We start from the raw sequence: 13,154 nt of genomic DNA on the forward strand, positions 1-13,154 counted from the left end.
GCGGGAGACACGCTGAGCGTGTCATAGCCGCATCGCCGGATGAAAAAAGTTTCTGGATCAGCAGTGAAATTGTTAAAATCGGTTGAATTGTTTAGGAGTCCATCGCGGACAAACAAATTGACACGTGATATATATACATATATATATTAAGATAATGTATCTCCTTTCAGATCTCCCTCTCCTGCAGAACGTGAGCCTGAACTCCAACGGGCTAACATCCCTTCCCCCGACGCTCTTCTCAAATTCCTCCCACATCACCTACTTGGATCTGTATAATAATGACTTCAATGTGATACAGACAGACACATTTCAAGGACTGAAGGAGATAAAAGAGGTTAGTGAACGGCTGCTGCGTTTTTGGTGGATTCTCATAAAGTGATAGATAGAAGCTATAGATGTAATTGTATGTTCTATTTTCTATAAATGTTAGTAATAACGTGATGTATTTTCAAAAAGTGATAATAAGCTTTGAAGGGTATCCTAGCTAATAATTACGATAAAAAATAAGTCATACCTTATTCCAGATACGACTCTACGGTAACAGAGTACCGCTTCGTTTGGAAGATTCCGTTTTCGCCAACCTGCCAACACTGACCAACCTCGTATTACACGAGAACGACATCGCCAACCTGCCGCCCAATATCTTCTCGAACAGCACAAACATACAAACACTCAACCTCTCGCACAACAAACTGGCAACACTACACCCCATATTCGCTGGCGTCAACTTAATCACCCTGGACTTGAGCCACAACTTGTTGCAAGTGTTGCCAGCCGACGTGTTCCGCGATCAGACTAAGTTAAAGACGTTGGACATCAGCCACAATAACTTGACAGTGTTGCCTGATGAATTATTCCTAACTTTGAGTTCCTTGAACGTTTTGAGGGTAGTTGACAATAAGTTGGGACATTTGGATGGGTAAGTTGGATGATACCTCATGGAACTATTATTATGTTTATATTATGTACTAGACGCTCGTCCCGGCTCCGCCCGGATATCAAGATTCCTGTTTGATCCTAAGAGGGCATTTGATCAGGATGAAACGTATCCTATCACTCAAGTCAGGTCATAACCCTGTCTGTATACCGAATTTTATCAACATTCGTTCAGAACTTTCAGTGTGTTTGGCAGACAAATATTCAAACGAACAAACATTCACATTTTTAATATTACTAGCTGCGCCCCGCGGTTTTACCCGCGTAAGTCCGTATCCCGTAGGAATATCGGGATAAAAAGTTACCTATATGTTATTTCAGTTGTCCAGCTGTCTACGTACCAAATTTTATTGCAATCCGTTCAGTAGTTTTTTCGTGAAAGAGTAACAAACACACACACATCCTTACAAACTTTCACATTTATAATATTAGTAGGATTTGTGATATATGTATTAAAATGTACGAAACACAGTAGCTTGCTAGTGTTTCACGCCACAATATGATTTAATATGTATCAATCGTATTTTAATATTCTGTTGGATGAATAATTGTCAGTTGAAAAACAGATGTCGCTTTTCGTAACTCGTCACTCGTCCTTGTGACTGGCTGCGATTTGTTATCAACTGACTACATCAATTAGGCAGTTGTGTAGAATCGATGTACGTTCTTATTGTAAAGTGAAGTCCCGTGCTCCCGAGCGGGGTATGGGGCAGATGATATACATCTGTTTCACTGATCAATTTTCTTTATGGACAAGTAAGTGATCAACCTTGTGGCCTGCCATAGCGAGACATTTTTTTGTGCGTCCCCACACTGTCACAGTGACACTGCCACAGTCACACTGTCACAGTCACACTGTCAGTCACTCTGTGCAGTCACACTGTCACAGTCATTCTGTGCAGTCACACTGTCACAGTCTCTCTGTGCAGTCACACTGTCACAGTCTCTCTGTGCAGTCACACTGTCACAGTCTCTCTGTGCAGTCACACTGTCACAGTCTCTCTGTGCAGTCACACTGTCACAGTCTCTCTGTGCAGTCACACTGTCACAGTCATTCTGTGCAGTCACACTGTCACGCGGTGTCACTATCACATTCTTATTTCGATCAAACGAAAATTCAAAACAGCCCCCTTATGATTTCTAACAATGAAATGTTATTTGTTACAGAGGAACGTTTGCCGGTCTGTCTAACTTAAATGAGTTGTACTTAGATCGCAATAACTTGCACACTTTGCATAGAAACACTTTCAACTTGATCCCGGACTTGCATGTAAGTTACTATTTGTAGTTTAGCCGTTTTTTGGGTTTTATTTAACAACAAATGTTGTTAACTGTTTTGCAAATATTATGTTTTATGACTGTCATCAACTATAGTACATTAATTTATTTATTTATTTGAAATAATAAGATAACATGGATCCATTATAGTATTGAGTTGTGTTGGATTTTAAACGAGTATTATACATTTAGAAATTAAAGACTTTAATTTCTAAACAGATCCATTATATAATTAGATAACACAGAATGTTAGTAAATTGTTCATTGATGCGTTTAATGAATTGAGCGGTACAATAGACTTGGAACATTATTGCAACGGAATAAGATGCTAATTTCAATGAATGTTTATCGGACATTTTTCTAAGAACTATTAATAGACAATTAGTTGTTTTTTAAAGAGCGTATTATACATTTTGATGTCATCTGTTAAACCCAACAAATATACATTACAGGTTCTATCCCTCTCCCACAATTTCCTCTCCTTCTCCTCCCCTACCTATCCAGGTTATTCTAGCTTGGAAACCAATTCTCCCTTCTCCAACCTGAAGGAGCTTATCAAGCTAGACCTGAACCATAATATGATAGACAGCATCTGGGACGATTGGAGGAACCTGGTCAACCTGAAGGTGCTGGATCTGTCCTACAACAGGATCGCTGAGTTGACTGTGAGTTTAGTATTTTTTTTTTATTTTTTTTTAAGATTGAGTTAGTAGATAGTAGTAGGTGTGAATCAATAAAATTTTTGCATCAGTTGACTTTGACTCCGCTAAACACTGGTACGTTTTTTGCCCTTATTTCAAAATAAAATGGCCTGTTAGCGTTGAAATTCTTCACAGTTGTAAATAGAGACGAACCAAATGTACCAAACTCTGAAAAAGGTAGGGTTATGTCTTAGAAGTCTAACAGGAGTGGGCACATGTTATCGAAAACTATTCCAGACATTTTTTTTATGCGATCCTCTTCAAATTGTTCTATGGTTGATATAAATTATTTATTTATTTTTATTTAATTTCGAGCAACTCAGACTCATTTTGTTAGTAACAATTAATTCTTAAAAACTATGTTAGTATATTATGTCTTATATAAAATAAAATAATTGTGACTACTAGGTATGCCAGCCACTACTACAATGCTATAATGGAAGCAGATAGTTTGCAGCAGTGGTTGACATAGGTTGACTTAGAACACAGGTATCTTGGTACCAAATTTCATCCAAATCAGTGATCTGATTTCGGCGTGAAGAAGCGACGGACAGATGAACAGTTTTTAATTAATTGCATTTAAGTTCATTTATACCATGATAAAAGAAATGTTTCATGATTAATAAATGTTTGCGCTTAAATCCCAGGATATCACAGTGCTAACCCACAAATAATGTTTCAGGACATCGATCTAAACATCCTGGGACCCACCACGGTGGACCTGCGTTACAACAACATAACAACTATCCGGATTATCGGAATGATATATATGACCAACGCGGACGCATCTTCCAACTCTATAGAGATCCAGTTGGACCACAATCCGTACAACTGCGACTGTTCGCTTTACACCCTGCTCGAGTTCATGAAACGCAATCCGAGCGCGTACGGCATCGCCTTCGGTGACGCGCAGTGTGTCACCCCGCCGGACTTATCGGGCAACAAGTTGAGCAAATTGTCGCCGGATCAGTTGGTCTGCCAGTCCGCGCCCTGCCCGGCGGGCTGCACTTGCCTCGCGCGCCCGGCGTCGCTCACTTTCGAGGTGTACTGCAACAAATCGCCGCACAACTTGACCGAGCTGTTGCCCAATGAGTTGCCCGACGGGTTGACGTCTGCCGAACTGTTCCTAAAGAGCCCCGTGGACCTAACTTCGATGCCCAGCTACGTTAAGCTTGTGAACTTAACCGGCACGCACTTGGCTGACCCGCCTCAACTTAAAGCACCGACTACGATAGACTTACGCGACAATAACTTGACGAGCGCACCAATAGAATTGCTTCAAAACAACTGCTCGCTATACTTAGCAAAAAATCCTTTCAAATGCGATTGCTCCTACAAAAACAGCTTAGAAGTGTTGAGAGATTATAGAGCGAACATTCTAGATTATTCTCTCATAACTTGCGATAATCTGGAAGTCATATCGTCTAAAAACATAGACTCCGTGTGCGTTCTGCACTACGCCATTTTAGCGATATCCGCGCTGGCCCTCCTCACGGTGCTGTCCATATCCACCATTTTGTGCTATTACAAAAACCGCGTTTTCGTCAGAATCCTCCTCCGGAAACTGGGCTTCACCATCGCTGACGTCCTTCCGGATGATATAAAATACGACGCATTTGTAAGTTTCGCGCACCAGGATGAGAATATCGTGACCAACAGACTTCTGCCCAATTTGGAGGGTAGGAAGAAATTGAAGTTATGCATACACACGCGCGACTGGCTGGGCGGCGACTGGATACCGGAGCAAATCGCTCGATCCGTCGACCAATCGCGATGCACTATTATAGTCCTCTCTAAACACTTTATCGACTCGATATGGGCTAGCTTTGAATTTAGGACAGCGCACACTAAAGGCAGAATCGTTATCCTGGTAGTTGATGACGTGTACCTAACGCCTAACCTCGATAGTGACCTTAAGGCGTATATTACTCTGAACACTTACATCAAATTAGACGACCCATTGGTATGGGAGAGGTTGAACGACGCTATTTTAGTGCATGGGCGTGGAAATAAAACTTTGAAGGAAGTGAAAGATAAGATAGCGCCGGTTCTGTTGAATGTTAGGCTGAATAAAGATGGGAAGTTGGTTAACACGGCGCCCGGGGTTTTGGGGTAGGATAATAGGCAATTTAGAAGCGTTATTAATAAAAAGTGAGGGTATTTTAACATGCCTTAATTATCCGATGACCAAAAGTTATAAAAACAAGAAAGAAAGGCTATATGTATAGCATATTGTAATAATATTTTTATATACAAATCGTAATATAAAGAACGACTAGACCTATTGAAATGAAAGTATTTGGTCAGGGTAGGTCATGTGTAGGAGACATGGGGGTTTTGAAGGTCGGTCTTGGAAGGAAAGCCTTCTGTAAAAGTAATGATTTCCCACCTGTGTTATATAATATACTAGCGCTTCGTCCGGTTTCGCCCTTGCTGTATATATAGCTATATCATGCTGGTGTGAAATAATTTTTGAGATTAGCGCGCTCAAGCAAACAAATTCGTATATCATCTTTAGCCCGCGACTTGATTTGCAAAGGACCAAGTTTCTCTTTAATAAAATCGCCATTCTGCATACATAAAAGATGGTACAGAGGGAACTATTAAATAGATAAAAGATATAAAAGAAAGCAACAATCAGCTGTATTAATGTCTAATAATGAACTTGAGTTAATTACCGTTAAACTACACTCACTTTTTATTATCTACACTCTTTGCCGCCAAATCTCATGCCATAATATTATTAATTGTAAAAAAAATAATGACTTAGATTTTATATTGAAAATTATGTTTTATTTGTATATACCGTTTTATATATATTTTTTACTAGCGGTCCGCCCCGGCTTCGCCCGTGGTACATATATAGCCTATAGCCTTCCTCAATAAATGGGCCATCTAATACTGAAAGAATTTTTCAAATCGGACCAGCAGTTACTGAGATTAGTGCGTTCAAACAAACAAACTCTCCAGCTTTATAATATTAGAATAAATAGATATTTAGGTAAAATTGTTATATTAAGAATCTCGATATTAACGTTTGTGTTGCAATTTATAAATAATGAGCCACTATAGATTTATTTGTTTTTTTATAATATTAGATCTAATTAAATTACATTTAATGGGAAAATATGTAAACAGGAGAAACAACGTATAAGGAAACAGAACGTCATTTGTAATCCCGTTGAAAAATTGTCTGGAATGAAACTTCGCCTATGCGTGTATTGCACAGATGTTTAAAAATGAGCTGCTAGACGCTCGCCCCGGCTCCGCCCGGTTGTCAATATTCATAGGATAAAAAGTATCCTATCACCCAAGTCAGCTCTTACCCTGTCTGTATACCAAATTTCATCAGTTCAGTAGTTTCAGCGTGATTGGCGGACGAACATTCAAACAAATAAACTTTCACATTTATAACATTAGTGTGATACAATAGACTTTGAACCTTACCGCAACGGCATAAGGTGTCAATTTGAATCAATGTTTTAATGTTATCTGATCGTTGAAATTTTATTAGAGGGATAAGTCGTTTATAATAAGTAAACGGTTACAAGTAAATTAAATAGGCTTTTAAGATTGGAGGATATAATATAAGTAAGAAAGAAACTTTCTTTAAAATGTATCTGAAGAATCTCTCAAGAAAATCTAGTCTGACTAGAATTGTTATCAACATTTTATTTTGTAATAATATATATCGGTATAGAAATAAGTATCAGTATCCGAAATATAATTAAATATATTCTTTATAAAAATCACAATTAGAAAGAGAGAAAAGATCATGGCGTCTCACTCGCGCATGGTCGCTTCGACGCTTAGTTTTCACTGTATTTTTTGTGATGGTTGGCAGAGATGTTTCGCCTGATGCTAAGCGATTACATATGATGTTTGAAGGAAATATGTAAATTTCTTTACGATATTACGTCTAAGAACCGATTTTTTTACTAAATGTTGCCATCGCATATTATGAAACAAGAGAATAAGATATATTTTGTTGAAAAATCGGCTCTTAAAAGTTACCCGTGTAAAATATAATAGAAATAACCTACCTGTGTATGGAATCTCGAAATATACAATAAAGACTGTTTTAAAAAACTCAAATTATTTTAATATAACCCCACTATGAGTAAATTCCTACTTCCTATTATATCATTCTCGTAAATATTATTAGTTATTAGGTTAGTTGTGTTATTAAATTTTAAGTTATTAAATAGTTTGTTAGTTTGTAATTTTTTTAGTATTAGTTTGTACATAATTAGATTAAGTCAATATCGTATTGGGATCCTCCTGTATTTGATATTTGATGTTATAATAAATAAATAAATCATAAATTCTACTTATAATGAAGTATTAACTCCACAGTTTACAAGATGATATATGTATTCTTACATATATCAAAATCGGTTCAGTGAATTTCGCGTCAGAGTAACGAACACATCCATACATTCTCACACTTCGTCACATGTTCTATAATCTGTGCTTTCGTTTAATAATGTTAGTCGGATTTCGTAGCTTTTGATTTTTCAATTTCTCAACTTTATATTTTTGATTGTAATAAAATCCACTGTCACATACCGAATCGATAGAAAAATGTGTCTAAACTGAATAAACTATTTAATACTTTGAGGTATAGAAAAGAAAGGGAATTGGAGGAATAAAACTCAACAAATGTTATATTATTTTATTGAATAGCTACCTACACTAGCACCGTCGCGTTCTTCACCACTACATCGACAAACACACAAACAGGGTCCATACTAAATTATTTTAAGAAATAAACAGTAATTTTATTGCATTTTACTTAACAACAAGCATTTATAAAGTATAAGTAAAAAATATTAGCCAGTTGCTTGTGTGTAAACTAATTTTATTAGACATTGTATAAAAATTAACAAAAAAACACATACAATAAAGAACAATTCATATTTTGTTACTATAGCTAAAAAGAAAATAAAAAAACACCACATAATTCATGAGGCAGTACTAAAATCATCACTGGTTATATATATTTAAGCAAACAGAAGTATGTAAATTTTATTTCTAGTTTTAAATATTGTTAATAATAATTATTTCGATTAAAACTTTCATTGCCATATTCAACGATAAATCAATAGACAATATAATGCTACAAAAAAAATCCAAATTTCCCGCCATTTCATGTTTGTCAAATCACAAATGTCACTCATTTTCTTTGAAACAATGGCTTTAATGTACAAAATTTTAAACACAACAATAATTATAATTTATGATGTATATTGTATAGACCCCACTCCCCAGAGGAAGACTCATACATGCACCTTTGTAAAGCGATTTAATTAATGTTTTAATTTTATTGACAAGTAACATTCATCGATGCAGTGTAGAGGTAAGGACAATAATTCATGAAGTTAAATAATTAAAGTCGAAAACAAATGAACAGTTTATAAACCGAAGTGAAATTATAAATTACTTTAATTTTTGACGCGCTTTATTTAATTAGAGTTGTAAATAATTATATATACTATTTAAGACACTAATCTCATCCACTTATAAATTTTTTATCATCATGAAATTGTTTTTAAACTATTTAAATTACAAAAGTTTTATTATTTATTGATTGTATTGAAACTATCAATGGAATGCGATAAAAAAAAAACAATTGTTTTACAAAATTATCATGCATGTATATGCATGAAATTATAAAGTACCTGATTTTAAATTCGACTTTTAAAAAATGTGGACTTTTTTCAATTTGCCCTTACCTCTTCCTGTCTCAAACACACACAGATCACCTATTTACTATTTCCTTAAATTGTGGATTATTGCTGACTTATTCATTTGTTAACCGCGGTAGACATTCATTATTTAATATTCTGTGTAATAATTTGAAAGCAAAACTCTGCCTTCTTGTATCGGGCAGAGTATCATAAAACGACAGAATAGACCTTGCACGTTATTGCAACGGAATAAGGTGTTAAATTCAATGAAAGTTTTATGCAACGCCGCTCGGACATTTTGGCGGTCTTTTATAGGCAATTGTGTGCACGGTAATGGCTGATGATGATGAAGTTGTTAGGGAATAATATTCGATAATTAATTTGAAGCATCGACTTGCAAGATTAACTTTTATTCTAAACTGTATTGACTATTTGTTACTTGTTTACATGTCTATTTTGCTAATTATTATTATTGTGTTATTGAATTATTAATATTTAATATACTTATTAAACGCTTGCAATAAAATATATCTCGAACACCGCATTCACTCCACATTTAGCAATATTTTAATATAATAAAAATATATTTTGAGATTTTTTTATTTTTCGTGTTCTTTAATCTATATTCACATGCAAAGCTTTCCGTCTCACTCGCACGCGTTACGCTGCTGATTTGTTAGAGTGAGATGGCAGTATCGCGTTCTCGAATTTTGGCATTTAAAGAAGTTTCTGGAAAAATACGATGAAACGACTATTTTATATATCAACGAGTATTAATTACATTAAAATTTTTAACATTCGTAAGGTTTTCAACTTTTTTCTCATATAATACGTCATTCTGACAGTCTGGCGTCGAGTTTAAATAATATTTTGAATTTTGATAAGAATTTTATAAAAGCCTGTTTTTGTCGTAATTAAACGTGTTTTAATCTGTTTTTCTTTTCAAAAATTGTCTTGTCCGTTTAATATTACGTTGTTTTTTCGTTAATTACTTATTATTAACCTACTAAATGACTACAGTCTAATCAGATTTGTAATTCCTAATAATAAAAACAATCATTATGTACTCAATAAGTTGTACTTAACTACAGTATGTGATGCTTCATTGGGTTTTTCTCTCACTCTTACCTGATATATATGACGGAGAAAAATATATCTTTCAATGAAAATAATTTTAAATTAAATAAATGCAAGCATAAAAAACCTACCACAATTTTTATTTTTCACGATTTTTTTAAGGAATTCAGTCGTTTTTTCGTAATTATCTGATAATTAAAAAAAATTGTACTGATTTTGTCATTCTAATGAATAAATTTAGAAAAAACTTTCTACAAAATAGGTCACTGACGTCCCTGGGTATCTCCCCACCACTCCAGATCACAAGACAAAAAGAACCCATATCAATCGGTTGAAAAATGCAGTTCAGCTGAGAACCTCCTACCTTTTTGGAGAACGTCGGTTAATAATAAAGCTTTAGAATATTTTGATTTGAGTTTATTCTGTTAAAAGAAATATAATAAAGCATTATTTTATTAAGATTTAAATACATTATTAAGTAGACCGTTTAAAAATACATTTTATTAAAAAAATGGCTAATTTAAAATAAAATAACATTTTATATACTTTTTCATTGTATTATTCAGAAAAATTTATTATTTTTTTGAAGTAATATATGGAAGTGCAAGTTTTGATAATTTTACCATATCATTGATAAGTTTAAAGTTATATTCAGTTTTTCTTTCAAAAGTGATTCTTCATTATTTAGTTTTGGGTTCAAAATTATTGATAATACAAACTAAATAAAAAAAATCAAATTATTATTCTTTATACTCATTCTCTCATTCCCTTTTCAATACTATGTACTTATTTAACGCAGATGAAGTCATAGAACTCAGCTAGTTTATTCAAATATTAAAAGAATGGTTTGTATATTGTTTATTTGCTCAAACTACTGGATCGATTTTAAAAATACTTTTACCATTAGTAGTATGGGCTTTTATTAAACACGCTTTTATCAGCTTCGCCTGTATATGATTGAATTGAAAATTGACAGATTGAACCCAAACTCTGTACACTTATCGCGGATCGGTGACAATACAATAGTTTCATGAGTTTATCTTATTATCCTGGGGATCGACAGATTAAATAATTTCCTTATACTCTTTATAAGAGTGAGACAATTTAGTTGATTCTAACAACGCGGGCTTTTTATTAATTTTTTTAATTATTATTTATTTATTTTTAGTTTGAAATTTTTTATAAGTTCGTCTCCGAGGCCTGTGTTTCCAACCAATGCTTCTTTTCGCTTCTTTTTCTGCTTCTCGATGTGTCATTCTGTAATGAAAGAAAGAAAGAAAGATAGATAGATAAAAGATTCGCCCGAGATAAAAATCGGTCAAGCGCGAGTCGACCTCCTGAGTGTTCTGTACAAAATCACAAAGCAACTGGAAGACAAATTCGGTCACCCATCCAATCCGTGACCGCGCTAACAGTTGCTTAACCTCGATTTATTACTGTTGATAAGGCGACAACGTCCCTGGAAATTTCAACGGGCGGTCAGACGGACAGACCTAAGCTACTCATCCGACAGTGTTTCATCAAAATCGGTACAGCATCGTCGTCTTACATCTATATGCAACACTTAAACGGTCTGTTCGTTCCGGTTAATCTCTGGAACGGCTGGACCGATTACGATTGTACTTTCACTGGCACATGGCCGATGTAATTAGAAATAACTTACGTCCTTTATTGCAATACTCCTGGAACATTGGGATTTAGAAGAACAACACGTAACGGTAAAGCCGCGGGACGCAACTAGTCAACCTATACTAATATTACGAAGCTGAAGAGTTTGTTTGTTTGAACGCACTAATCTCAGGAACTGCTGGTCCGATTTGAAAAATTCAGTGTCAGATAGTCCATTTATTGAGGAAGGCTATAGGCTATATATATACCACGGGCGAAGTCGGAGCGGACAGCTAGTTATATATATAAAAAATGAACCTTATGTGTTGTTTGATTGTGCAGAATGGACGCAGCTCTCTCTATGACTCTGTTTTCTCTCGCCAAAAGCACTTCCTGAAAAAAGTTAATAAAAAAATATTATATCTACCCACATTTTATTATTTAATGCTATTTACATTTTCTTATTTAATGTTATTTATTAATAATTTCTTATTTGCTTATTTAATGTCGTTCAGTTTTTTCTTTCTTTTGTTTTTATAAGCAATAAAGAATTTCATTTCATTTTCATTAAAAAATCGAAAGGAGAGTGTTTAATTCGAGAATAACACATTTAATTTATGATATTACAATAAATTAAATAAATTTAATTATATAAAACAAATAGAAAAGCATAGCATATGTAATAAGGAAAATTAATGTGAGCGTGATACTTGAAAACGGCTCGACCGCTTTTTATATAACGTAGCACGTTGAAATAAAATTGGAAAAAATGTTTTGAATGCTGTAAGAAAGATCCATTATTATTAACCGATTTTAAAAATGCCCCGACACTCCTAATCAATCTGTCAGCAAAACCTAATCAACCAATGTCCAGCCATTTTACGATTATAATACATTAAGACTTTTTATTAAATTTTTAAAATAATTCAACACTTTCAATTATCATACATAACCATTATTGACTAAATAGAAACACAGAAACCTTCTCACCCCTGGCAAAATAAAAATTTAATCGAAATCGATCCAGCAATTTCTACCTGACGTATTTACAAACACACAAACAAGCTCACCTGCATCATAACAGCTGTCTCCATGTCGCTGACGCCATCTATCGACTTGCAGTCTTCACTTTCGTCCAAATCTATAGAAAAATATAAATAAAATTAGTTTCTATAACATTTATAACGTACTAGCTGCGCACCGCGGTTTCACCTGCGTAAGTCCGTATCCCGTAGGAATATCGGGATAAAAGTTGCCTATATGTTATTCCAGTTGTTCAGCTGTCTACCTACAAATTTCATTGCAATCGGTTCAATAGTTTTTGCGTGAAAGAGTAACAAACATACACATACATCCTCACAAACTTTCGCATTTATAATATTAGTAGGATAATTATATTTGCTGTACGTTTGTCCCGCTGTAACATGGAAATAGCAAAACATAAATGATATGTAAGAAAAAATATTTTTTAAAATTCGCATTAAAACAACTGATTAAATGGAGTTTAGTATCCATGATACAGAGAAATTAAACAAGAAATAAATACTAAAATGGAAAATATTCTAAATTAATACAATATTTGTGTGTGTGTGTGTGTGTGTGTTTCATATAAGAGTCGCTTGCGCTATGTTGTGACGTCACAATGCTAGCAAATCGAAAAACAGAAAAAAAATTGCAAACTACTGGTTATCTTCCATACTTTTTTTGTTAAACTTTGCTAGATTGCTTTTGATTGATTTGCACATCCACACTTGAACCGCAATTACGTGCGTGTGCGTGTGCGTGTACGAGTGTGCGTGTGCGGGAGTATGCGTGTGTGTGAGAGAGAGAGTATGTATATGGTTTGTGTGCGGGTGTGTGCGTG

General features: G+C 34.5%; 1 protein-coding gene and 1 long non-coding RNA gene across 3 annotated transcripts in view; one reads left to right on the forward strand and one right to left on the reverse strand.

Annotated features, from left to right (window-relative positions):
• LOC119839234 (protein toll-like) overlaps window positions 1-5,674 on the forward strand; it is a 17,721-nt gene extending 12,047 nt beyond the window's left edge. For both annotated transcript variants that reach the window (XM_038365454.1, XM_038365453.1), the window contains exons 6-10: window positions 171-334; window positions 525-919; window positions 2,104-2,206; window positions 2,667-2,879; window positions 3,598-5,674. In XM_038365454.1, coding sequence (XP_038221382.1) covers window positions 171-334; window positions 525-919; window positions 2,104-2,206; window positions 2,667-2,879; window positions 3,598-5,031 — 2,309 coding nt within the window. In that variant the 3' untranslated portion in view covers window positions 5,032-5,674. The remainder of the gene's footprint in view (window positions 1-170; window positions 335-524; window positions 920-2,103; window positions 2,207-2,666; window positions 2,880-3,597) is intronic.
• A 5,142-nt stretch (window positions 5,675-10,816) lies between these two features.
• Window positions 10,817-12,497, reverse strand: LOC119839257. The gene is made up of 3 exons (XR_005288240.1): window positions 12,361-12,497; window positions 11,609-11,683; window positions 10,817-10,939 (listed from the first exon to the last, which is right to left on the reverse strand). It is a non-coding gene; the product is annotated as an uncharacterized LOC119839257 (long non-coding RNA).
• Window positions 12,498-13,154: the final 657 nt, after the last annotated feature.

Source organism: Zerene cesonia, unplaced genomic scaffold, assembly GCF_012273895.1.
Source record: "Zerene cesonia ecotype Mississippi unplaced genomic scaffold, Zerene_cesonia_1.1 Zces_u010, whole genome shotgun sequence".
Classification (NCBI taxonomy): domain Eukaryota; kingdom Metazoa; phylum Arthropoda; class Insecta; order Lepidoptera; family Pieridae; genus Zerene; species Zerene cesonia.